The following is a 26,261-nucleotide window of genomic DNA, read 5'->3' as shown; positions in this document are numbered from 1 at the left end:
TTTTTTTTTAGTTCGGTCTCGACATCGAGTGACATGTCCCCATACCTGCCAGCACTCCCTATTTGTCCGGGGACTCCCGAATTCTTACCAGTCCTGCCAATTGTATGAACACGGTCATAAACCTCCCAAAAAACTGACCCGATCCCAGCGCGAGAAAAACAAAACAAAACGCGTCATGCAGCCCGGCCACATCGTGATTACCAGTACGCGCTAGATAGCTAGACGAAGTACGCTTTAAGACCAAGCCTTTTGAGTGCAGGCGGCGTAGCCCTAACTTCAGTTCGCTTATGATCGTGATAGGCGCGAAGGAATTCGCGTGACGCAAAGGTCTATGTGTTGCATTACGACCGATTTTCTTAAGTTAGCTTCTCCGCCATACAGTGTTGCTGTGCGGTGAAGAATATTAAAGTGTGTCAAGCTGCCAATGTTTTGCGACATAGTGCATGTTCTTTAATTATACACGCAGGCACGCGCCGTTTCGGGTCACAGTACGAGCACCGAGACGTCTTAGTAACTGTACTGGCAGCCATTCATATACGTTGCTGCAGTGCAGGAAACATGGCAGAATTTTTTTTTTCTTGACGTCCCCTGCCCCCCCCCCATTCCCCCTTTTTCCGCGTGGTTCAGCTCCAGATTAACGAAGTAATCAGGTTGGCAGGCATACATCTCTAAGTTTAGCGCTGGCAGAGCGCAATATTACATCTGGCAACAGTCTCTCAATAGCCCCATCGCTTGCTGAGGTATGGATAGTTATGACGCGCTTATACGGATACGTCGTGTGCAACGAATGACCCGTGAAGCGGTGAAAACTTTTCTAAGACCGATAACATGCCGGTAGGTAACGAAGCTAAATGTTTCTTTCGCTCCATAGTGTCTATCTTCTGGTTGTATTTGCTTCAAAGCGCAACCCCATGGCTGAAAGCGCGCTGTTATGGCCCATCCACCTGCTCTAAAATGCGTGATGCCTAAATCTTTTAGTATGGAGTGACATGCACAGCTCGTAAGCGACGGTTATTTTTGCACAGGTAGATGCTAGAAAAGCTTTGCGACGTGCTATCGATTTTGCAAAATGACCTATTTATGATCTGCAATATGAATTTACAAAAAGAAGGTATGCACTAGAAAAAAATTGACCGCCCTTTTACTAATGTGAAAAGGGGTGCAAGCGAAGCTCGGGACGCGCGGTTCTTCGTTGTCGTAAGGCCTCAGCTTCGCGCTCTCTCACGGCGAGCTCGGCACGTCGACGACGACCCCTTTCATCAAACGGCGGCTTTCATCAAACGCCGCCTGTTCGTCGGCCGAACCCACGACGCGCAACCCGCTGCCGTTCATTCAACGCAGCCTGCTCTCCGGCAAACGAATTAAACCCGGCATCCCCGTCTGACTGCAGGGCCCGAATTGACGGAAAACGTTGGGCGCGAGGCGAGCGACCACGCAAGCGATCACTCCGTTTCGCTCCTCCTGAGGGAGGGGACGCCTGTGATTGGCTCGCGCCTTGCGCTGCGTATTGGCGGCGAGCTCCACCACTGGAAAAGCTGGCGCCACCGTCGGCGTGACGTGACATGACGAATCACGTGGACACAGCGGCCGCGTCTGCTGCTTCGGAATCGCCGAAGCGAGCTGAAAACGAAAGTTTAAAGTCCCACCTGCGCGGCGGTTCTGATTAAGTGGTGAGGCTTTACCGCCTTGGGTGTCAACTTGACAACGTCTGAAACTACTATAGTAGGTAGTGGCTGCCTTTGGAGGCGTGCAGCATGGTAGGCTACTGCTCGGTGCCGCAGTGCCGGACGTACGCAACGGAGCCCGGTGTCAGCCTTTTCACACGTAGCCGCAGGGCAAGGAGCTGCGTGAAGCTTGGCTGGCGAAACTTAGAACCGGCAGACAGCCATCGGCTACAACTCGGGTATGCAGCATGCACGCACGCGAGGAAGATTTCTGCTACGGCACCGGGACTGCGATGTTCGGTGAGTAGCAGAAAACGCGCACTGAGACGCTCGCCCGCACCTGCTGCCCGGCTAATGTCAGGACGGTTTGGTCTATAACTTGTTGATGCTAGATACTGGCAAATTCACTGGAACGGAAAGGTAGCGGTAAGACGCACATTAAAGAAAGGCATGACATATGGTCATGTCTGTGCTAAGAATTAATGCACTGGATTACAAAAAAGAAGCAGAGGGAAATCGTACGCTGAGAAGACCGCTAAACATATAGTGGCCGCAAATTAAAAAATAATATTGAAATGTCCAAGAATTTAGAAGACAAGAAAAGATTGAATTGTCGCGACGGCACATCACAGTCGCTGTAGGCGTCGAAGTCTCTATAACGAAATTATTTTTGAACAGTTCCGATAGCGTCCACGCAACAATGGTTGCTAGTGTGCTGTCAAATGCTCATATGCTGCGGTCTAAATCTCACAGCATGGTGCGAAAACGCGCTCACAGCGAAAGCAAAACATGGTGCGCGGACATGCACGCAGACGCGCAGTCGGTCGCTGCGAACCCGTGCGATCGCTGCATTGAGGCTTCATTCTGTTATGCCGCATTTGCTTATACGGACAGCCCACTATAAGAACATATTTCACATATTTAACTTTCAGCGCTTGCCTATGTATACCTTTCACGCAAGAAGCCGGTTCGGGAGACTCCATCGCGGTGACCGCGCGTAGTGGCGTTCGCTGCACGTATTCGGTACAGTATTTCATTTAAGATTATTGTATCGACAGTCAAAAACTTCCCTCGTTTTTAGAGTACTAACATAAATGTCCAGGAGGGCTGCCGCGTGGTGTTTTTATTGAGCGCCGTAAGCGAAACCTATGAGGAACGCGCCGCGTGATCCCTCATACTACGCAAGGGAGGCGCTTCCGACAGATGGCGACACTGTGACTCCTCGCCCCCAATACTTCTTTGTGCGCATAAAACCGCACCTTAAAGGTGGCGTATGATGAACCGACAGTGATGAACCGGTAGTCTCGCAACCGCGAGGTCAGTGGCTCGACTCCGCATCCCGACAAGCAATATTATTTTCGCGCGGCTTGGATTTTTTTCGTGTGGCGACACCGATGCCGACACGAGTGAGGCAATACAAGCTTCGCCTGAAAAGGTGGTACGTGTGTGCTCGAGCGCAGAGAGAGGGGCATACGCGCCACTCATGTACAGTACATCATAAATGTCTCGCTGAATGAGGACGCCTGCAATATTCCGCCGTAGATGAAGCTTTCACCATCACGGCATTCCCAGGTGCGCCCCCCTAAGGTTCCTGAACAAAAACTTAAAGGTAGCGACATCCTTTCATCTTGCCACCACCGCCGCTGCTGCGAGGAGCATATATATGAGAGGAGACAGGAGAGAAGGTCTAAGTATTCGAATTGATTGAGCGCCGTCACGTGGTATTTTTCGCACCTTTTTCTCTGTTTTTTTTTTCTTTTTTACCCGCGTCTTGGCGCGCTCAGCTCCATGGCAGTTGGCCGCCGAGTTTCAGAGGCGATCGAGGCTTTCGCAGGGGATTTCTGATGTGTTTTGGCTAAGTTCCGTGGCTAACCGCGTCATTGAACAACTCAGTTTTGGTTAGTTTCATGTTAGGGATCGCTTTTGAGAGTACTGGAGGTGCAAACGTGTACGAACGGAGCTTTCTTGCTTTGTTGACGGGTTACGGAGCTCAGGCATGGGTCGGCTTATGCACGGGTGCTGTTCCCGGTGCTCGTTCACATTTGTTTTCCTGATCGCGCTATCGTCAACAGAGGCCGTACAACGTAAAACTATTCCAATATGTTTTTATTCCAATCTCCGGACGTCAAATTTGCGTAACCGCCGACGCAAGCATCGAGCGGTCACCCGCAGGGTTGTCTGAACAAACCAATCAAATGCTCCCCTCGTTCATAGGAGTCCAGTTTTGTTTGCTTGAAAAACGAATAACATTGCCTGCACTGAGCGGCTTGTCTTATCTAATTGGCTCGCAAGAGGCGAGGAGCATGCTCAAGTGTAGAGGGATTCGATGGTGCCGAGCCACTGTGATGAATATCGATAACCGGATGAAGCGGGTGGTGCCGGCGTCTGCGATTGGTCCGCTTTCTCTTACTTAGCTTGCGATGGCTCGTCGATAATCGCGGCGGCATGCAACGGAAGCTGAAGGATAACGCTAAAACGGATCCTCAGCAAAGAAGAGTTTGCAGAATGAGGTCGTAAACGTGCCGAAAGTTCTCGAAAGCGTTACACGGCCAAGCAGAAAGTCTTCTTAACACAAATAAACCCATGCTCTCCGGCAGGGGTGAGTAGCCAGTGCCGGAGCGATCGACGGCAGCCATATTTTATTGCTTTCAGAACGGGGCAGCCTGCGGCTATTCAGAAGGAAATTCAGTTTTGTTCGGCATATTAATGCATCTTTAACGCGCACACGCCACTTTGACGCGGTGAGTTTTTGCGGTTTTGTGACGTCGCGTGAGCGGCAGGTGAAGTGGTTGCAGCCCGAAAACTTTTGACCAATAACCGAGGGCTAATGGCAAAAAGGCGTCGAATCAGAAATAACTATTTTTGTCAAATTATGCATAGTCAGTGTGTACACGTCATATCAGATGGGGAGCTATCGCGGTTTTCGTGACATCGCGTGACAGTCAGGTGAAGTGGGGGGTGCTCTAAAGAAGTTTTTGACCAATCGCGGTGGGCTGATTGCGGAATTGGAATAGAAAAGTTTGGAATAGTTTTACGTTATAGCGCCCCAGGTGTACGAATCTATGAAGTACGTAGGCTGTGTTCTGTCATACATCGTGCTAGAAATGTAACAAGTATTTTTGTTGTACTGAGAGTGCGTAGCTTTGTCAGTCCATGCTTATGTTAGGCGCTGCAAATATATTGCGCGAGGACGAGCTGTTCACTACCAGTGCAAATTGTTTTGACTATTGTGAGTAGGCTTTCTCCACTTCGCCGTCTCGGCAGGACCAAGTGGTGCACGAGCTTTTTGGCTCATATTGACTTGGAACTGCGTGAAGGGGGAAGTGCTCATTGGTGGAAACTCTGAGTAACTTTCGTCCCTGCATACGCTTTGTTCAGAAATGGAGAACAGGTTCCACTGTGACGTTTGCGCTTGAGAGCCAACGGCACCAGTTTGACACAGAAGCGTAGGACCAGTTTCACTGCACAAAGAGGTGCCAGCGTCATGACGAAACGACGAGAATAGCCGAGATGCTCCACGTTGATCGCGCACGTTTCTACACGACACTCGCGTTATTCAAGCGAGTATGTCACGCGCCTTGCGTTCGGTCATCATGGTACTAAGATTATTAAATTATGAAGCTGCACAAGCTGCACACACGGCAGTCGATTGGGTACACGCACGTACACACGTACGCACTTCGAGCAGCGCAAGCGCATCCGGGTTGTTGAATCGGCAGTCACACAGGGCTGTTTTCTTTTGGCGTGCCCCGGCGAAACGTTCATCGCAGCCCTTTCACGCTGGATCTTTAGAAAGGCAAATAAAGAATCGTATCAATGCAACAGAAATAACTCGCGAAGCGGGTTGATCTGTGCAAGCCGCGACAGTGTTCTTGCCTACGGGTACAATGCATGGCAGTGGGCGGCATAACACTCAAAGCTTTGGTATGTTTATAAACATCGTGTACCTTACGTATACATTATTGGCGAGACAGAATTCTGATTTTTGTGCTAGCGCTCGACACTAAGAGGTATTTGTCCACCAAACTAGCCTCAAGAGCCTTCTTCTAACTAGAAGCTGGCAGCCAACCCGTAGCCAGAAAGCGTGCAGTTACGCGCTGAAAAATAACAAAAAAACATCTGCTTCGGCCAGTTTCATAGCGTCCTATCATCGCTGCTAGCAGAGCACACAATAATCAAGCCTTAACTGCGGTAAAAATTTCTGCGTAAACACCCAACAATAATTTTTAATGTCTCACCTCGCGTAACTCTATGGGCGGCGTCCGAGCGAACCGTCCAACTGCGAGGGCGAGCTACGAGAGAAAGAGCGAGCTGCGAGAAGGCCAGGAGGAGGAGAGGCCGGGCGAGGAGGAATGTCGCTACCTTCAAGTTTTATTCGAGGACCCTTACACTGCTAGCTCACTGTACAACACCAACCAAGCCAAACGCCGACGGATGCTTACCCCCGTGCACGAGAACGTTCCTCCACTCAACACTCCGCCTCATCTCAACTGGTGATGAGGATGATTTGTGGACATCAGCCTCGAAATGGGGCGGTGACAAATAGTGATCTAGCCTGCCTGAGCTAATCAGGTATGCTACACGCAGTTTTCATTCTAGCTATTTTTGTATACATCACCCAATATTTTCTTTCTCTTCCTCAAAGCCTATATATCTTGTACCGCTACCTATGCCTGCAACGGATGCGGTGGTATCAATCTCTTCCCTGCTTTATTTCTACCAATACTTAAACCTGTGTTTTCACTTCTTTCTTCCCATTCTTGTAAATCTCCATGGTCTTTTTTGTTTCCGTTCTTTGCACCCAATTCGACGTCTCTGTTTCTTTCACTTTCTCACTACTAACGAAGCAGACGGAGACGCCACCCCTCGACAGAAGTGCTTACTACGCTTCACCGACACCCCTTGAAGATTCTTGAGAAGTTCAGTGTCCTTTTTAGCCGAAGGGCAGCGCTGCACTCGACTCGGTGGCGTGTAGGCCCAGCTTCGAGTCGTGGCTCGCTTACAATGCGAGAACTGGGTTCCACTATGAGAGCACAGGTTGCGTTCAGCGTGTCCAGCTGCCAAGAAAGTTTGGGACCGATTTGAAGCGGCACTCACGTGCCCCTTTCCGCCTCTCCGACCTTCAAAGCGAGCCGCGTGTAAGATAACCATCCCGTATACACCACGCACAAAACCAACTATTGAAGAGGAAGAGAGCGCGTGCTTACGTTGACCTGCGTCTCGGCAATGACTCGCGTGATCGAGGGCTCTTCGGTGACGAGGCCGAGGTCGCCGATGCACGCAGGTGCGGGCACGTAGTCGACGAAGTAGCCCTCGTTGAAGAAGAACAGCGTCGACGCCGAGTTGGGCAGCGCCCCGTCGCCAACCTCCTCGTACTCCCCCTCTATCTGCAGAGACCACCGATCCATAGGCGTCTATCGTGACGATCGCGATGATATTCACAGAGCGCGACGGGTTTAATTAGGGAACTAGCGGGCAGGCGGGGAGCCTGTCCTCGTGATTTTCTTAAAACTCAGCAACAGCTGTATATGCGAGTTACGAAGTGTGTTCCGTCTAATACAGTGTGAAATTCTCAAGGGCGGTCGATACACGTAAAAAAAATGTATGTCTGATGCAAACAGGAAATAAGTAATTCACGTTGCATGGTGTTGCAAGCAAGCGCTTTAACCCCTTTTCAATCGTATACGGCAGAAAAGATTATGCGTTCCAGCAGCATAACGTCCATAGTTGGGATGCGTCCATGAGCCCTTGTGGGGGAAGAAAGCGTCTGTAAAGAAAACAACTGATTATTCATATCGTGCGCCCTCAGAAGTACTATGAAACTGCGCCGTGTGCAAGCAACCATTCTGTGACATGGTTTCTCGGCGTATCAGCACACCTTCACTTTTGTTTCACTGCGCTCAAGGCGCAAGAAACGTCTCCGATTTTTCGCAGTTTACCGATGAATAGTTCATTTTTTTTTTTTGTCGTAAGAAAATATTCTCGACGCTGCATCTCCCTTTGTCAATATAAAATTGGTGCCACCAGTTAACAGCTCACGGTTCATGCATACCTTCAATATGCCTGAATAGGTCAGTATGATGTCATTCTCTTCCTTCCTCTCCACGATGACTTCGGTTGGAGCAAAGGACACCGGTTTGATCTTGATCTAAAGGATAAAGGTTGTGAACAGGAAAGTTGAGCGTAATTGCGAAAGCACTGAGAACGGACAGATCTCGGTCTCTTGATGCAGAGTCTATTTAAAACAAACGCCACGGCCTAGCCGCGTTTACTCACCGCTAGAAATTGCCGAATGCTGTCCGAGTTGATCCACGGAATGACCCGGAGCATGGCGATCGGTTTGTAGCTGGTGGGCAAGCTACATGCCTCGGACAGGATGTACATGTGCCGATCCTTGACAGCCTGCGTGAAAGATGGAGGAAGTGCAAGCTTTTATAAACCCGTGCTCACGAGTCACGTTGGTCGAAAGTTGCTTGACACGGGGAGCTAGGCTCAACCACGCGATTCCGTTGGTCGCCTTACCAAGCGCAGCCACTTGTAGTCTTCGGAATCGACAACGCCGTCGCGCTGCATCTCGTTGATCTGCTTGGTCAGGTCGTTCAGGATCGTGGCGCTGGCCTGGCGGCTCCGGAACGAAACCATTATTCCCGGGAAGCGAGACTGCAGGAGGAGTTTAAATCGTGTGAACACGTGTGTCGCTGATAAGACTCCAAGGCTAGCACTCCAAGGGTCAGACGCTGTAACAGCCACCGCCGTAGCTCAACTGGTGGAGCAACGCACGCGTAATGGGAAGTTTGCGAGTTCAGCTCCCACCTGGGCATGCCTTTTCGTTTACTTTCACTTCCTTTTAGCTTAACATTTCTACACTGGAATAAAAGGAAACAAATTTAAAAGAACGAGTGACTCTATGATTGTGATCGACTTACAAAATCGAGACCCTCGGATCCTCTTCTCCTTTAAAAAAAAAGTATGGGGTGTTACGTGCCAAAACTATTTTCTGATTATGAGGCATGCCGTAGCGGGGGACTCCGGAAATTTGGAACACCTGGAGTTCTTTAACGTGCACTTAAATCTAAGTACACGGGTGTTTTCGCATTCCGCCCCCATCGGAATGCGGCCGCCGTGGCCAGGATTCGATCCCGCAACCACGGCGGGTGCCTCTTCTCCTTCACTGATAAGAACTTTCATGCAACTCATTCAAATGTCGGTTAACAAGGGCAGGCTCAGCCTGGTAGTGACGTATGGTGTTCTTTATACTACAATGGAGCATCAGCTCTGTGAGCCTTAGCGTCCGCCAGTGGTGCGAATAATCCCTGCAGCCACGCGCACGGGATGTTGCGTTCGAATAGCTGATCACTGTACATCGCGAAAATGTCCTCCGAGTGCAATTAGGTTGCTCGGGTGCGCTCCTTAATTGCGTCAGGAACATACGAGTGTCACCCTTGTGCGGCCCCTGCTCCAGGTTGCGACCGAGTAACACAGCCCACCTGCACCTCCGCGAGCTTCTGGAGGACGAGCAGCCGGTTGAGAGTGGCGCGGCCGCGGATCTCCATGGCAATGTCGGCCGACTCGACGAACTTCCAGACGTTCCTCTGGACCTCCTCCTCGCCGATGACGATGGCGTGGCCCGCTTCGTACGCCGAGTAGATGACAGCGTCCAGCGCCCTGTGGATCAGCTCCGCACACTGGACCAGAAGCAGCTGCGACGCATTTGCAAGCACACTTTGCTTTGATGAAAGACTAAAACAAAAGATTATTTAAGCTGCGTTAGTATAAGTTACCCTTCTACAATACAAAAGAAGAAATAATAAGCCGTCCTTGCAGCGAGGCGATGCTAGGTAAGCCAGAAAAGATGAAACAAAAGAAAAGAAAGACGGGTGGCCTTGAAATTTCCGAAGCAGCTCGTCAGCACGTCATAAATTTTGTCGGTGTCTGCACGGACCTGTAACTGTAATCCCATAATCTGTGTGTGTGTGTGTGTGTGTGTGTGTGTGTGTGTGTGTGTGTGTGTGTGTGTGTGTGTGTGTGTGTGTGTGTGTGTGTGTGTGTGTGTGTGTGTGTGTGTGTGTGTGTGTGCGTGTGTGCGTGTGTGTGTGTGTGCGCGTGTGCGTGTGTGTGTGTGTGCGCGTGTGCGTGTGTGCGTGTGTGTGTGCGTGTGTGTGTGTGTGTGTGTGTGACTTGGCCATACACACAGAGTGGCCAAGTCTCAGAGTGGCTTCGTAGGTGGGTATTAAGTTTGGGTGCACGGTTAAGCAACCAATGTGCGGTAATAATACGGTTTAATACGTAATAATACGGTTTCAATGTTCAGTGCACTGAACATTGAAATTATTTTATTTCGGCAGCCTATGCAGAAAAAGCCTGCCAATATATTGTAGGAACATTTTATGTTTATCTTGTCTTTATTTTTGCCACGCCAATCATCCACGATGCTTTCAGCGTGAACAGTTGATGCGATGGTGTAGCTTCTGCGCTGTTCCTAAAACGCAATTCGGGCAATATTTACATTTCGTTGCTGTAGGGCATTTCTTTTACATCAATGAGGAGAACTGGTCATGCGCAAACGGAAACGCTCCGCACATGTTCTTGTCTCTGTGTGGCGTGCCCTTAGAGATATGAACCTCCATGTAGAGAACTTGAAGGTATTGAAATCAGTGTAACAAATCGTTTTATTCGTCATAACTTTTTGTTTCTTATAAAACGCGGTGTATTTCTAGCTTCAAGGTATAGAAGCGTGTCTGACCGCTATTTCAACTGCATGCTTCAGTGGTGAAGTACGAGGGTGAATCAGAAAGTCTATGGGGGCCCTATTTCTTTATTAGCCAAAATATGGCATATACAGGCAATTACAAATATACATAATATTCTACGCACCTTACTCCATTTTTCCACGAAGTCATCACACCGGTTCAAACATTTGTCCCATCGCAGCACTAAATTTTTGATGCCCCTGTGGTAGGAATCGTCTGGCTGACTGCGGAACCACCGTCGGGATTCCCGGCCTTTTGCGAACTCACAACACCACCCTCACACTTTCAAAGCGAGACACCTTTCCTCATACGTGGGCTGCATTTCCCTATGAATTTCGATCGTCCCTTGCTCCACAGAAAACGAATCACACTTCGTTGCTTGTACGCCGTGGACGCGGGAAGCACAAGTGCCATCTTCAACAACTGATAGCAGAGCCGTGCCACGGAGCTACCCACAGATAAGGCCGGGCCGGTCCAAGAAAGGTCCACCGCTGGCAATCGATACGCTAACTTCGCATTTACAGCCGCAATTTGGCTAAAAGAAATAGCGGCAAATACTTTCTGATTCGCCCTCGTAGTTCAAAATTACAACCCCACCACACTCGGCAACGTAACCGAATGTGGCAGTGTGTTGTTGTGGCGCGTGTCTCTGAGGCCATGTTCCGTCCGCGCACACGTACCTCGACGTATTTGATGGCGTGCGTGAAGCGGGCGGAGATGACCACGATGAAGAGGATGCAGAGCATCTGCTCGTGCCTCGTGCCCACACCCACCACACGCACGAGCACATGCACAAAGAGCACCGCCATGCACGACGCCATTAGAATCAGGTCCAGCTTGTTGTAGTTATCCAAGTTGACGACCTTCTGGCCGTACGCCGACAGCTGCGAAACGCCACGGGCAGATTCTTTGGGTAAATATAACGACGTTCGCCTAAGCGCATGTTATCGCTGCCGTGATGAGACTTTTGCCAGGTCACTTGCAGCAAGAAGAAAATTGGAGGAGGCTTAAAGGGCCCCCGAAACGGTTCGGACAAACTTTGTAGACGCGTAGGGTGTAGCTAAAGTTAATCGTTCGCACCACAATTTGTGCGAAACTTCTCATAATAAGAGAGCTACGGACGATTACAAGTTACCCTCCTCCATAGTCATGCATTTTCTTCTCAACTCGTTCGCCGAGTGATCGGGGCTTAGCTCCGCTTCACTGGCTCTGCGTCATGATGGCACGTCGTGTCGTCGACTTCCGGTTCTCTAGGAGCGAGCGCGCGAAGCTTCTCCAAACTCTCCGCTAGCTGCTTGGCAGTCGACCCCAAACGAGAGCTATCGAAGCAGCGTGCGTTGCGAGCATTCTGTCGTAGCGCCGAACGTGTCTGGTATTCCGGTAATCACACACTAGCAGAACGTTTCGACGGAACGGTGAAGGCATAAACTCAAGCTGATGAAGGAACTTTATCGTAGGCGTACGTGAGCTGCCTGATCGCTCTCCACGGCCCAGCCACACGTTGGCGCAGAGCTTGACCATCCAAACAAAGAGCTAATATTGTTCTAACCAGGTGTAAAACGTTTTGAACCAGCCAAACAAAGAGCTAATATTGCTCTAACCAATTGTAAAACATTTTAAACATTTACAAAAACAACGTCTTAACGATTACACTCCTGCGAAAAATTTACACCAGCAGCAAAGAAGAATACATTTTGTTACTGCTACTGTGTGTGGTTGAGCTCTGTGCCACCATGTGGCTGCACCGTGCAGACCATTCACGTTTGCGCCAGGCCCTGTGCCCTTGCACTTGCGTTTGCCCTACTACCGGACTCGCGAAACGCTATTGCATTAGTAATCTTCCGGTGTAAAGTGACGGCCGCAAACACGCAAATTCTGGCGCCGATAGGATAGCGGCAGTCCGATGCGCTGCAGCCAGTCCGCTCGTCTGCTGCCTTGCAGAGGGACACGATGTCGCACCTTGACATATTGCCACTCGCTACGTTTGCAGTCCACAACGCAACGAAGTCGAATAATAGTGCTCGCGAAAAGACTGAGACCGACTCTGACCGCGGACCTCTCGTCAAAGTGGAACACGTTGTAACACAAGCAGACGACACTCGCTGTGTGCCGGATGTGCTTAAAGGGACACTAAAGCGAAACAATAAATCAGTTTAGACTAACGAAGCATTGTTGGAGAACCCTGCAGGCAGTCATTTAAAAAAATTGTTTGATTATTAGATGAGAAAATGAAGGTTCAAGTATCAGTACTTGAATTTCGCGCCGAAACCCCAGCGCCCGTACGTCAGCGTGACGTCAGGGATTCCAAAGTATGTCTTCACATTTGGGCCGCGTTGGCTGAATAAAGGTTCCCGAAACTTGCCATCTTTAATATCTGGTTCCTTTAGAACACAATGTAATAAATCTGCACTGCTAAATATAATTAGTAGGCCCTAGAAGATGTCATCAAAATCCAAGGCGTCACAGCCCCCAGGTGCTGGAACTTATGTAGGCGTCGCCACCCATATTTCTTTCTTGCGTTTTATCTGGCTTACCAAGCGTCTTATCGTTGTAAGAGTGGTGTCTTTGGTGTTGTATAACGGTAATTTACTGATGCGTTGTGTTGTATACGGTATGTGATGTGTTGTATACGGTAATTTACTGATTTTTCACTTTAGTGTCCCTTTAAGTGTAGTGGGAAATTTTCTTGTGAATTCTCTTTCTGTTACTTTCTCTTTATAGAAACAAATTAACTAACATTCCAACTATTACGAACATCATTTGTTCACCATAAAGGTGGAAAAGTCATTGTCAAATATGCGTCCTTTTTATGGTCGTTCTTTTTTCGTCAATTTATGTTTTGTTCAAAGCAACCTTACCAGGGGTCGAACTTATAAAGCCTTGTGCTGCTAAACTTTGTTCATCTGCCAGCCACCTGCGCTAATAATATAAAAACCACTTGGCGTGTCACGAAGGCTGCAATGCAGGCTTGTTTGCATGCTCTCTCGGAATACTGATGCAGCGCCAACGAGACGAGACTCGAGAATGGCACATGAGTGCGAAGACACGGTGTTTCTTCCAATTACAGTTCGCGTAGTGCGACAAACAGTACTCAATATTACAGTGATGAAGCAAATGCCTCATTATCGAATCGACTCATTAAGCGCGCTCTTTAAGGAAAGCAGTTTCGCAGAAGCAGATGAACACCCGCCAGCGCCTGAGACGAAATACAGAACTCATCAAGGCTTGCTACTGGGCTAGTTGTTTCGTGGTGCATAGCATAGAGTTTCCTACAAAAATTACTAGAGGGAACTCTGGCGCTGCAGTCGTTGTCCTACCATGGGAATGATGGGAAGTACATGGATTTGTCTGATCTTCGTGCTTGTGGATTCAGACGTTCTTGTGGCTTTGTATATTACGCTATATAAACCTTATTGTCGTATACTTCGGCGCAATCTATATTCTTCGAAGTGCAGAAGACGCCGGGAACGCGTACAATTGCTATTAAAATCAACAATTGAGCTTGTCCAGGTGGCCAAATCGAAACGCGCCAAGCGTCTCAAGGCACTGGCATGCCCGCGATAAATTCATAAGGGCGTCTCATTCGCTTGTCGATACATGCGTCCGTGGCTTAATGGTTTCAATATCAGGCTACTGTGCTAGAGTCCCTGTGCTCGAATCCTGCCGCCGGGCAATTTTAATGATGTTTATTTAATTATTTGTTGCGCAACATGCTGTCGAAAATGACGAGTTTACAAAGTCACAAAGCCGTTTGAAGCCAAAAGAACGAAGTTTAGGCAAATCCATGTACTTCCCATAATTCCCATGCTGGGACAACTGCTCGCATTGCAGCTCCCGTAGACACTAGCGCCAGAGTTCCCTCTAGTAATTCTTGTAGGAAACTCTATGGTGCATAGTATACGTAGCGCCCGCGTCTGCTACGACGCCAGCTGGCGCCCACATATAGAACAACGCAAGGTCCCTAGATGAAAGAAGTTTACAAGGTAGCGACACTCGTCGTTCTTTGCGCCGTCTTCCTCACTCTCGCGCTTACTCTATTTTCCACTTCACTCGAGTCTGTGATTGGTGCACTGCCTGCACTTGATGTGCTAAATGGCTAGAGGTGACATTTAACATGTTGCAAACTAGTGCGCATGCGCTAGTAATAATCCGCATGAGAAGCTCCTCCCAGCTCTGTGGAAGCTACTGACGCCTGGACAACGAGAAAGGCGAACACTTCATCAAAGTGTTTTCGTCCACGTTTTGTCGACTGCGACCGACGCATCGTCCGTCGCTGCGTGACAATACACAAATGGGGCGTGATAGCTCATATACGAATTACATTCACCTTGTGCAAGCACAGCTAGAATAGAACTGGCAGAACTTTCGAAGTTAATCAACAAGCGTAAGACAGCTGACATAACGAAGTATAATATGGATGGAATTGAATGTGCTCTCAGGAACGGAGGAAGCCTAAAAACAGCGAAGAAGAAACTAGGAATAGGCAAGAATCAGATGTATGCGTTAAGAGCCAAAGCCGGCAATATCATTAATAATATGGATGAGATAGTTCAAGTGGCTGAGGAGTTCTATAGAGATATATACAGTACCAGTGGCACCCATGAAGATAAAGGAAGAGAGAATAGTCTAGAGGAATTTGAAATCCCACAAGTAACGCCGGAAGAAGTAAAGAAAGCCTTGGGAGCTATGCAAAGGGGCAAAGGGGGAAGGCAGCTGGAGAGGATCAGGTAACAGTAGATTTGTTGAAGGATGGTGGGCAGATTGTTCTAGAAAAACTGGCCACCCTGTATATGCAATGCCTCATGACCTCGAGCGTACCGGAATCTTGGAAGAACACTAACATAATCCTAATCCATAAGAAAGGGGACGCCAAAGACTTGAAAAATTATAGACCGATCAGCTTACTGTCTGTTGCCTACAAACTATTTACTAAGGTAACCGCAAATAGAATCAGGAACACCTTAGATTCATGTCAACCGAAGGACCAGGCAGGATTCCGTAAAGGCTACTCAGCAATAGACCATATTCACACTATCAATCAGGTGATAGAGAAATGTGCGGAACATAACCAAACCTTATATATAGCTTTCATTGATTACGAGAAAGCGTTTGATTCAGTCGAAACCTCAGCAGTCATGGAGACATTACGAAATCAAGGTGTAGACGAGCCGTATGTAAAAATACTGAAAGATATTTATAGCGGCTCCACAACCACCGTAGTCCTCCATAAAGAAAGCAACAAAATAACAATAAAGAAAGGCGTCAGGCAGGGAGATACAATCTCTCCAATGCTATTCACAACATGTTTACAGGAGGTATTCAGAGATCTGGATTAGGAAGAATTGGGGATAAGAGTTAACGGAGAATACCTTAGTAACTTTCGATTCGCTGATGATATTGCCTGGATTAGTAACTCGGGGGACAAATTGCAATGCGTGCTCACTGACCTGGAGAGGCAAAGCAGAAGGGTGGGTGTAAAGATTAATCTGCAGAAAGCTAAAGTAATGTTTAACAGTCTGGGAAGTGAACAGGAGTTTACGATAGATAGCGAGGCACTGGAAGTGGTAAGAGAATACATCTACTTAGGGCAGGTAGTGACCGTGGATCGGGATCATGAGACTGAAATAATCAGAAGAATAAGAATGGGCTGGGGTGCGTTTGGCAGGCATTCTCAGAGCATGAACAGCAGGTTGCCATTATCCCTCAAGAGAAAAGTGTATAACAGCTGTGTCTACCAGTACTCACGTACGCGGCAGAAACCTGGAGGCTTACCGAAAGGGTTCTACTTAAATTGAGGACGACGCAAGGAGCTATGGAAAGAAGAATGATGTGTGTAACGTTAAGGGATAAGAAAAGAGCAGATTCGGTGAGGGAACAAACGCGAGTTAATGACATCTTAGTTGAAATCAAGAAAAGAAAATGGGGCATGGGCAGGACATGTAATGAGGAGGGAAGATAACCAATGGTCATTAAGGGTTACGGACTGGATTCCAAGGGAAGGGAAGCGTAGCAGGGGGCGGCAGAAAGTTAGGTGGGCGGATGAGATTAAGTTTGCAAGGATAACATGGCCACAATTAGTATATTACTGGGGCAGTTGGAGAAGTATGGGAGATGCCTTTGTCCTGCAGTGGGCGTAACCAGGCTGATGATGATGATGATGATGATGATGATGATGATGATGATGATGATGATGGGCGTAACCATGATGATGATGATGACGACGATGATGATGATGTGCAAGCACCTGCGTCTCCATGCCGAGCAGCCTTTCGGCTCTGCTAAACGCCGCTTATGAGACAGTACACTTCTGTGAATACTTTTTTTGCTCTGCGAAACTTGTATACGCTAGCCTGCGCCGGCGATGTAACGCTAAAAAAAACAGCTGCTCTCAGAACTGCGCACGTCCACGGATTGCTATACAAAAAAAAAGCAAGCAATGGATCCGTTGTACGGAGAATCCTGCTGCGCCGCCGCACTACTGACGTCATTCTTTTCGCCAATAGGAGTCGTGCGTCTAGGCAACGTGAGAGAAACGAGTGTTTCTCGCCTCAGAACGGAGCTGCGATGGGTCGGCCGCGCATCGCGAGTTCGATCGAAGAACTGGCGGCGTTTGATGTACTACGCCACCTGGAACTCGCTCGAGAAAGGCCTCGTCGTCGACGTGCCGACCTCACCGGGAGAGAGCGCTAAGCAGAGGCGTTACAAAAACCAAGAGAAGTGGATTCCGAGCTTCGCTTGCATCCCTCTTCACAGTAGTGGAAGGACGCTCAATTTTTTTTTTTTTTTTTTTTTTTTTTTAGTGAAACGCGGCCCGCGTTGGAGCCCCGGAGCTGCTAGGTTGTCGGTGCGAACACGAAGCCGGATGCCGGCGTCGAATATGCATCACAACAATAAATGTTTCGGCGCTGTAACAATAGGCTGCGTTTACTTGAATGCTCGCGCTTCATTTGATTTAGAGTACACTTTTTTGTCATCAGTTCAATCATGTTTGCTTAGCCGATAAAAGTGGTAAACGTCCTTCTTAATACGCTCACCCACGCCGTGTCGTCTGCTCGGCGTTTAGTTGGCATTTGCTTCTCGCCAGCATCGCGTACCGTACACGGGCCGAGTAGAAAATAATAATGCAATGAACCATTAGGCTTTAAAAGCGTTCCGCATCGTCAGTACGTCCTCAGCGCTAAGGCTGTGGTGTCATCTGCTAGGTCAAATTCAAACCTCTTTTATACCTCGGCATCTGTGTAGGCCTAACAGCGTCAAAACAAATAGCTGATCTCAATTACAAGAAATCGTACCTAATTTTCTGCCCTCAGCATGATGCGAGGCTAAGCGATGGTTGATTTCCTATTTCTTGCGGTCGGAGTGAAAAGAAAGCAACAAGCGTGAATTACGGCGGCAATATTCTAAGGATGGCGCTACTCTCGTTTTTTATTGAATGGCTTTGGTTCGGGGAGGAGGAAACCAGCAGGAAAGCTGGAGTGACGCTACCTTGAAAACCTTTATTTAGGGACCTTAGAACAACGCAGGATAAATGAAGGTTAGCGGGGCGTAGGCTGCAGTGATCAATTCTTCAGCTTGCGTGTCGGTTCGTTCTTTTGCGCTCCTTAGTATCACGTCCGCGTCACGACTGCCTAGTGCGAAAGAAAGAAGGACCGACTCGCCCCGCTACCATATTTATTTCCTTCGTTGTTCTAGACGTGGGCGCCAGCTATAGCAGCTGCGGGCGCTACAAGTAAAATCAAAGGAGCTTTTTTGAACTCTCGATCTTACTATACACATAATTTGTGTGCGCCTTGATTGCTAACCTGAGCGGCGGTAGTATTAATCATACATGCTGTATAGCGGTTATTGCCGCGACAATGTTTGTATTTACACTCGCTGGCTAATTTTCGCGCCTGCTCATAAATGTTCCGCTTGTGACAGATACGTCAGTACTTAGGAGGTGCTGTGCTTGAAGAAACTGGATGGCTGAACGCCTAGATCCACGTATTCTTGTTTCGGCAGCATACTTATTTGATTGAACAGTTGCTCTTTCTTTCCGCAGGAAAGATCGCAAGCTACATTTGCTTTTGAAGCTTGTTAACGGCATAATGTTATGCGAGCGAAGCGGCAGGGGCACTGACCATGGTGGCGACCTCGACGAAGAACGCCGCCTGGTACAGAAACTCCACGAGCATGACGATCGTGAAGTACCGCGCGTTGCTGTAGACGGCGGCGCGCAGCAGGCCCACCAGGAGCAGCACGAAGGCCAGCGTGGTGTTGGTGATGATCACCTCGTAGCACTCGTGCTCGAACAGGTCCATGAGGCGCTCGTTGAGCGGCTTGGCCACCTTCTCGGACATCGACGCCGACTCGTCGTCCAGCTCGGTCTCCTCGTGGAGCGGTTCGCCCAGCCGGTCCTTCTGGGAGCACGCCGCAGGGCCGCGCCACCCGTATTCAGCGACCGTTTGTGAACGCAAAGCCAATTATCACTTGTAACGTGTCTACGTGCGCGCAGCATTTCAAAGTTGTTGGGATAAAAACGCTGGCACGAGTACGAGATGCACGAGTACATGCGCGAGCGTCGTCAAACGGCATATTTTCAAACATTCTTTCCTGTATAGTTGACAGGTCCTCTCGCCCGGCATGTATAAAAGCAATTTTCCGAGGCGAACACGGGACGAAAGATAAAAAAATACGAGACCGCAAGAACGGCGCAAAAAGACGACTTCGCTCGTGACGGTTTTTAGGATGTTGTTAAGGAAAAAAAAAGTTAGGCATAGCGACCCTAAACCGCAACCGATCCGCTTCCTCGCAGCGTGTGCTTTAGATCTCCTTAAACTGGCCACTCAGACGGAGCAGCAACCGGGAAACAAAACATTTTCATTCATTGAGATGCCTACCCAATGCTGCTGTTTGTACTTTCACGACAAATAAAAAGAAACTGAAAGCAGTGGCAGTATGGGTACTGCTGTGCACTTGACCATTCCTAAAATTAATCGCGAAATGACAATGTGGAGATGTGCCTTAGAGAACGATGTGAACGTTGCTAAATAAACGTAAATGTCATTGAATGCTCCAGCCGCCTTGCGCACTGTCCCAGCTGTTAGTCCAGCCACGTCTCCATATAGCATTAACAAAGACAGTCATCATGTCATATGCGGGTAAATTTCAGGCACAAAAAATAATTCAGACAGAATTAATCTCACCGTGAACATCGACGTTAGTACGATTAGCCTTGAAACAATCTAGCGGCACACCGCACTGTCACCGCAGAGACGCGCCTTGTGTGAGGTGCGTATGCAGCCGGGTACCTCTCTCGCATTTCTTTCTCGACACGTTGCACCATCTAGCGTTGCCGCCACGAAGTGTGCGCGAGGCGCGCGTCTATGTATATTCACACAAGACTGTCTGAATTTATATCACGCATGTTTGATCCCGCCCAGCACCGGGGAAACATTAAATGTGTTTTTTTTTTGTTAACTGAAGAGCGGCACATATCCACGGCATGTTAAAAAAGAATGAGCGATCAAGTAAGATTCTTATCCTTCCACGTCATTAGCGTTACGAGTCAGGGAACGGGGGAATATATACACTCTCCTAATAGCCATTCTCAACGTGCATCTGCTACGGCATGTATGCTCCACAACGGCTGCATGATTGCGAACGAGCGAACGTGATCAGCTCATTTCCTATGGCTCTTCTGGACTTACCCAGCTACGCCAAAAATTCCCTGCGATAAAGCCCAGCACATGGCTTTTCATCCTATCGTTCTCCTGTTATATATGTTGAGGCATTGAGAAAAAGAGCACTAAGACATATAGGCGATAACTCAATCTCCACTACAGGCTCTGTGACATACTGATTTTTTTTACTCGCATGTACGTAGATTTAATGCAGTCACTTACCACCCAGAGAATCCATTGTGGAACATCGACAAGTGAGCTGATGATGTCGATGTCCAGGTATCTGTCGAAGACAAAGTTTTGCCATTATTACTCATATCTAACGGATCTTAAATTGCTTTCCAGGTGTACCCCGCTAATATTAAACATGTCATCTTGTGTTGGAGAAAACATGTGCGCACTTGACAGCCACGCCGAATAAAAGATGACTGGCGTGGTTAAGGACTCACATTTTCTTGTCGTATGGATACTGAAGCGCTGCAAGCAGGGCCATCAATGTCTGCTTTTGGACCACTCCTTGCCTGTGCTGCCGACAGTAGCTCACCTGTGGGAAGATGCGCAATGTTGTAGCCATGTACCTTTTCCCAAGGAATACGCAAGTATAATGTGTGTTCCATCGTCCTAACGGCACTGCGTCTGCCTCGTAAAATTACAAGGCCCGGAGAGCTTAGGATGTCGAAATTCTTCGGGCCATTCAAATGTAAAAGGAAAGGGACGTCTAGAAAACGTCTAGGGCACGTCTATTATCAATGCACACAAACGGTCCAACCCAGACAAGGTGGAAAAGATACCACTTACATACACACATATGCTACAACACTACAGATTATCCCGTAGAACATTCTCCGCGCCACACGTGAAACTAGACCGCGCAGATGAAGCCGCTTAGCGCCAGCTCCAAACTAATACGTCCCCCAGCCTTGCTTTACGCCACACTTTCTACCCTGTCCAGTACACCGAAAAATGTCCGTTCTGTGGAGGACAACCCAACACCTACCATTCTACGTGGGAATGCTCCATACCACCCAGCCTTCCTAGAGTACCCAAGGCCTCCCCATCCCAGTGGGAAGCCACTCTTTTCAGCATGACCTTGGACGACCAGCGATACCCGATTGACCGGGCCAGCAGCAAATGGGGCCCTGGACTGAGGACTCCATCCTCTGGGACTTCATTGCAGAACAACAAATAGTTGCGTAGTACTAATAATAGTAGTACACAAACGGTCGCGCCGCGGTGTGGCCAGTAAAGCAAATGCTTCAAGGATTATCCGCAGTGTCTCCGTATGGCTCTGTTTGTGCGGGCGCGTTTCTGATGTTTTGACAGCTTGCACTTACGCCATGAATATAAAACAATTTATAAGCAACAGGATATCCTGCGTGCCTCAGTGCACCAATCGAGCGGCGAAGGATGAAATAAGTCTTTCATTCCTTTCCGACGAACGCGTGTCTAAAAAGTAGTGGGTGTTTGAGCTCCCGATCGGCAAGCATGCGACGGCGCCAATGAAAGGTTTGTATCGCGCACTTTGTTGGAGCCGCAGTCTTCTTCTGGGAGCGGCATCGGTAAGCAAAATGTCAATCGTCGACATCGATCAGAAAAGCATACAGAAGCTTTAACGATATGTTGTGGCTGCGGCTTAGGGTGAACGTCGGGACCTTCAAGGAGGCCCGAAAAGACAAGCTAACGAGTCCGCGCCCATGCCCTCCGACATTACAAGATGGTCAGAACGACATCGCAACAGCCGATTTATTTGTAGACCGCTCAGGTGGCTGTGTCTCGTTTTCAAGTACCTGCTGAAATTGAATGGCGCGTTAATTTTCAGAGGCGCCCGACAGTTTTAACAGGCCATATATGCGACGCTGCGTGGGTTCGAGGGACGGTGTTTTGGAAGTATTCTTCCGGTCTCACTTTCTAGCGCGGTAGTTTTATAAAGGGTTCGTAACGTTCTAATCTATTGCGCTTGGACAACTACGCAGTACTGCTCCTTGTTAAAGCAAAGGAAACTAAATTCATATTTTTTTTTTTCATCCCGGCCACGACGACCGCATATCGATGGGGGCGAAATGCAAGAACGTCCGAGTAGCGTGCCACGAGCAAGCACGACATGCTGGTCCGCAGATACTTGTTTTATCTAAGGATTTTATAGACCTAGGAATCGAAAAGAACCAGGCGAACTAACGGCGTTCGCTCTCTTTCAGGCCAGCTGATGACCACGCTGCTCGCGAAAGCGGTCAGACAACCTTCTGAAGGGGACATTAGTACTAGAATCGTGTCTATAACTGGGGTGGCAACGAACTAGATGCAATGCACTTTGCACTTGGTGCACTTGGTGCACTTGGTGCGCACTAAACAGACGCGTGCACGATGCCTGCGCTGGTGTAACACTACACTCACCGATTCGATGCGGAGGACGTTCTCTACCGCGAGAATCTCGGCGTGCTGCCTTCTGCGGGAGCTGCGCCAGTGGGCCTTCTCGTTCCTCTAACGAAAAAAAAAAAGAAACAACAAGAGGAAAAGGAGGGTGTTGTATCAATAAAATGCATAGCGCGATTAAGGGTTGTTGATCCGTGTTTAATAGTAAAACAGTGATACGCAAATCATCGCGGCCTTTTCTTTCTTTTTTTTCTTCTATATAACGCATGTTCCTGCAAGATTATCGAGGCCACGCATTGTTTATTTCCTCGTACTTTACACTCAACGAGGGTATTTATTAGACGTGGAAAATAGCGGCGCTTTCTGTGCACCGTGGCTGCAAGGCGTCACTACATTTAATCCACAGACACAGTTTGAGTTGATCGCGATTAGGCCTCCCTCCTTCTCCCTTTTATTTTTTGGACTTGCAAGGATTGCCTAGTGTTCAAAGGACTTCGCGGAAGAAATCGGGTACTAGTTGCCACTCAAGAGTTTTGCTAAGTGTTGGGTTGCGATGCTGCAAAGTCGCACAGCCTGCCAATTTTGCTAACACAAATAATTCATATTACCTTTTACGGTTTTCAGTGGTTAACTACAACACATTTAAATTTGCGTGTCACGAAAACTACATTATTGTTTTATTCGAATACTGGACAGTCTTGAGAGCGCCTTAAAATTTTTTTTATTCGCAGTATAAGGAGTATAAGAAGGCATTTGCGCAAGGTTGAGGGCTACTAATTGTAACGTCACAACTATAGCCCTCAATGCCGTAATATTTTTTTTATCTGTAATTTTTTTTGTGTGTTTATTTTTGTTGTAAGTGCTTGTTCATCTAAATTTTATGGTACATAAAAGTGTTGCTACGCAACGCATTTGCAATAAGAAATTGGCTTTGAAGACGACGATGTAAGAATACACGTGGTCATTTGAAGCACGACGGATGAAGTCTGTTCTGGCAGACAAGAAATGCTGTCGGCGAAAGCTCTATTTTTTAGCAATATTATCACTCTTTTATTGTCAGTAATGACATCTTCATGCCTGAGCATCTACGATGACAAGCACTACTCATGCAATGGGATTTCAGAACGCATAATAAGTTTCCGTTAACTAAACGACAAACGAGGCTTATCGCGATGCTCTGCTTAGGATAGCACTTTGAGTGCTGTACTCAAAAACGGAACACGGGGGCCCATCGCACACTTCTCTTTTTCACCGATTCGTTTACTTTGCCAACTGCATAGTTGTGTGATTTTTGTTCCACTAGTTCATCGTGGTCACAGAGAACTACCGTGCGCCACTGAGCGCTTGGAGAGCAATGTGCACGCCCGCAAAAATAAATTAGCTCACATTTTTCTACCTTGTTTCAAACTATCCTCCTTTGGTTTTTCCTCCAATGGAAAAAGCACAATCCACGTCAAAACTCTGACCTCGCAAAGCTAATGTCGGAGTTAATGCGAGGAAGACCCAGCACCCTCGGCAGCGTTGGGTTTTGAACTTTCTCTCTCTCTCTCTCTCTCTCTCTCTCTCTCTCTCTCTCTCTCTTTCTCGCACTGCGCACGCGCTGCGCGGCCGGGAGCCAACTTCCTCCTCCTTGACGACGGACGCTGCACGCGGACCGAGTTGTGGCCTGCGGTCCGGGCCCGAGGCAAAGGGCGCGAGTCCATAACATCTTGGTTCGGCCTTACGTCCATGGTGGCGAGGGTCCCTCAAGCAATTACCGCAGCGCTTGAACCCGGTCAGAAGCGCGCTTCCCACAACGTTCTCTATACATCGCGGCTGGGATGTAGTCAAGCAGTACGCGTCAAGAGGTGGCAAAGCCAGACCGGTGGGAGCCTTGCCTTGTATCGCGGCACGACGTCGAGCGGGTTCCGGACGCGAGTGTTGCGCGTGACCCAGGTCTTGTCGGCGGCCAGGAAGTACGGGTTGTGGCTGCTCATATGCACCGCCACGTCCACCGCTTCCTGCAGGTACGCCACGGCGTCCTTCATCGTGTTCCACTCCACCTCGGACACGTCGAGGATGCCTGTCAACGCACCGGGAGCATATGCTCGTGATGCGCGGTCGCTCGAAGCACAGCGAGTCATGGCACTATGAAGACAAGGTCGAAGTCGACTTCGCGTCTTGGTGTGTGCGCTGCGTTAGCTTACCGAGCATCTTGAGCAGGAACGGAACGAGGGAGGCGTTTATGAACTGCGTGAGGACCATGTCCGAGGTGACGTACATGAACGACTGCAAACGGAAAGGATGGTCGTTTTTGACGTCGCTCCCAGGGCACGGTTTGAAAACGTTAACCACTACACAGTGAGGTCTTTTAAAACAGAATCCCTATAAGTGCCGAAGCAAGCCGCGAAGGTGAACAGTTTGATATATCTTATAGAAAACTGGGAGCAAGTACATAATGATTCATTAGAGTTTATAGCAGGCGCTGAAGCACGGTTACGCAGGCGGCGGGAAATGTAGTATAAACGCAGCGTTCGTGTTGTCAATTCCATCTTTTGTGATGCCGCGTCGTTAAGCCAGGTTGCGCGGATACGCTATCGTTTCGATCTTCGCAAAACCGGGGAGGTCGTAAATAAAGCGTTCTTGCCGTCAAAATGAACATGAACCCAAAGGATTTAGGCAATCCCGATGGAAGTGCCTGCTTGCAATACGATTATACCAATCGGGGGAAAATCTCGCATTTCATATATAGGCCGAACCCCCAGAGATTTTTTTCCTGCGACTATATATCGCAGACGTGCGTCTAAGATGTGACCCCCAACGGAGTCCTGACCTTAGTTAGGTTCTCGTTGTGGGTGTCCTGGTACGTGATGTGGTAGAGCGTGGCGAGGGAGACGATGTAGGTGCCCTTGAGGCCCATTCCGGCCAGCACGATCGCCTGCTTGGCCGTGATGCGGTAGCCGAAGTGGCCGATGAACGGGTATATCATCAACACCGCGAGGCACCTGCGTTACAAATGCGCGGAAGGCGCGCGAAACTGTAGGACGACATCGCACGGCAGCTTGTTTTTATGCGTATTCCCTAGGACGAGCTGCGCGGAGGCATGTAGCACGATCAATGAACCCGCCTCTATGACTTCGAAGCCCTTCACCTTCTCGCATCTTAGAAAGCAGAAAGAGAAAAAAAAAGACTTATTGCGAATTTTTGTGCGCTGAGAGATTACAATCCATACCACCTATATTCGGCAACAGCCTAAGAATTCATTGCAAGTGATTGGTGATTCGTGTGGCTGACCGGCGCACCTTTACATACTATCTTTGAATTTGGCAGTGGTGTTTTCACTGAGCTTTTACGTTGTCACCAACTACAGTAATGGCAAAAAGTTAAATTGCTACTTTCAGAACTTTTTGAAAATGAGAGTGCACTTCTCCAACATCCCATATAGCAATTGTACATTCTTCATTTCTTTTTTTTTTTTTGGTAACATGTTCATTGCCTTCTGCCGCAGCCAACATTCGCATGACTGCAATATAAGGCACGTTGAAAAAATGTGGGTTGCTGAAGCGTGCACTGACCGCATGCTCATCTTGGCGATGTAGCTAAGCATTATGTCCTGCCAGTCGTAGGTGCGTAGGTAGTAGACAAGCATGTAGGCCGTGAACGTGGCGCAGATGAAGGTGGTCAGCGTTCCAGTCCAGTCCAGCATCACCGACCAGCACCTGCGCAATGGCGCAGCGGAGGTCACCCGTGGGTCATCGCTCTTATATATGCTTCAGCCCTGGGGACGTTGAGACGAAATCTGGCAGCGAAACATCGCTACAAACTGGAGTACCGCA

General features: G+C 48.6%; 1 protein-coding gene across 1 annotated transcript in view; it reads right to left on the bottom strand.

Moving 5' to 3' along the window:
- Positions 1-26,261, bottom strand: part of LOC142583684 (sperm-specific sodium:proton exchanger-like) — a 51,970-nt gene that overhangs the window by 5,701 nt on the left and 20,008 nt on the right. Inside the window, exons 8-21 of the mRNA XM_075694170.1 lie at positions 26,001-26,144; positions 25,259-25,430; positions 24,633-24,714; positions 24,324-24,508; positions 22,468-22,554; positions 20,526-20,620; positions 20,299-20,359; positions 18,535-18,813; positions 11,095-11,160; positions 9,152-9,364; positions 8,187-8,324; positions 7,941-8,066; positions 7,717-7,812; positions 6,872-7,051 (exon numbers count right to left, since the gene is read on the bottom strand). Coding sequence (XP_075550285.1) covers positions 6,872-7,051; positions 7,717-7,812; positions 7,941-8,066; positions 8,187-8,324; positions 9,152-9,364; positions 11,095-11,160; positions 18,535-18,813; positions 20,299-20,359; positions 20,526-20,620; positions 22,468-22,554; positions 24,324-24,508; positions 24,633-24,714; positions 25,259-25,430; positions 26,001-26,144 — 1,924 coding nt within the window. The remainder of the gene's footprint in view (positions 1-6,871; positions 7,052-7,716; positions 7,813-7,940; positions 8,067-8,186; positions 8,325-9,151; positions 9,365-11,094; positions 11,161-18,534; positions 18,814-20,298; positions 20,360-20,525; positions 20,621-22,467; positions 22,555-24,323; positions 24,509-24,632; positions 24,715-25,258; positions 25,431-26,000; positions 26,145-26,261) is intronic.

This window comes from Dermacentor variabilis, chromosome 5 (genome assembly GCF_050947875.1).
Source record: "Dermacentor variabilis isolate Ectoservices chromosome 5, ASM5094787v1, whole genome shotgun sequence".
In the NCBI taxonomy this organism is placed as follows: Eukaryota; Metazoa; Arthropoda; class Arachnida; order Ixodida; family Ixodidae; genus Dermacentor; species Dermacentor variabilis.
This window is presented reverse-complemented; position numbering and strand designations above follow the sequence as displayed.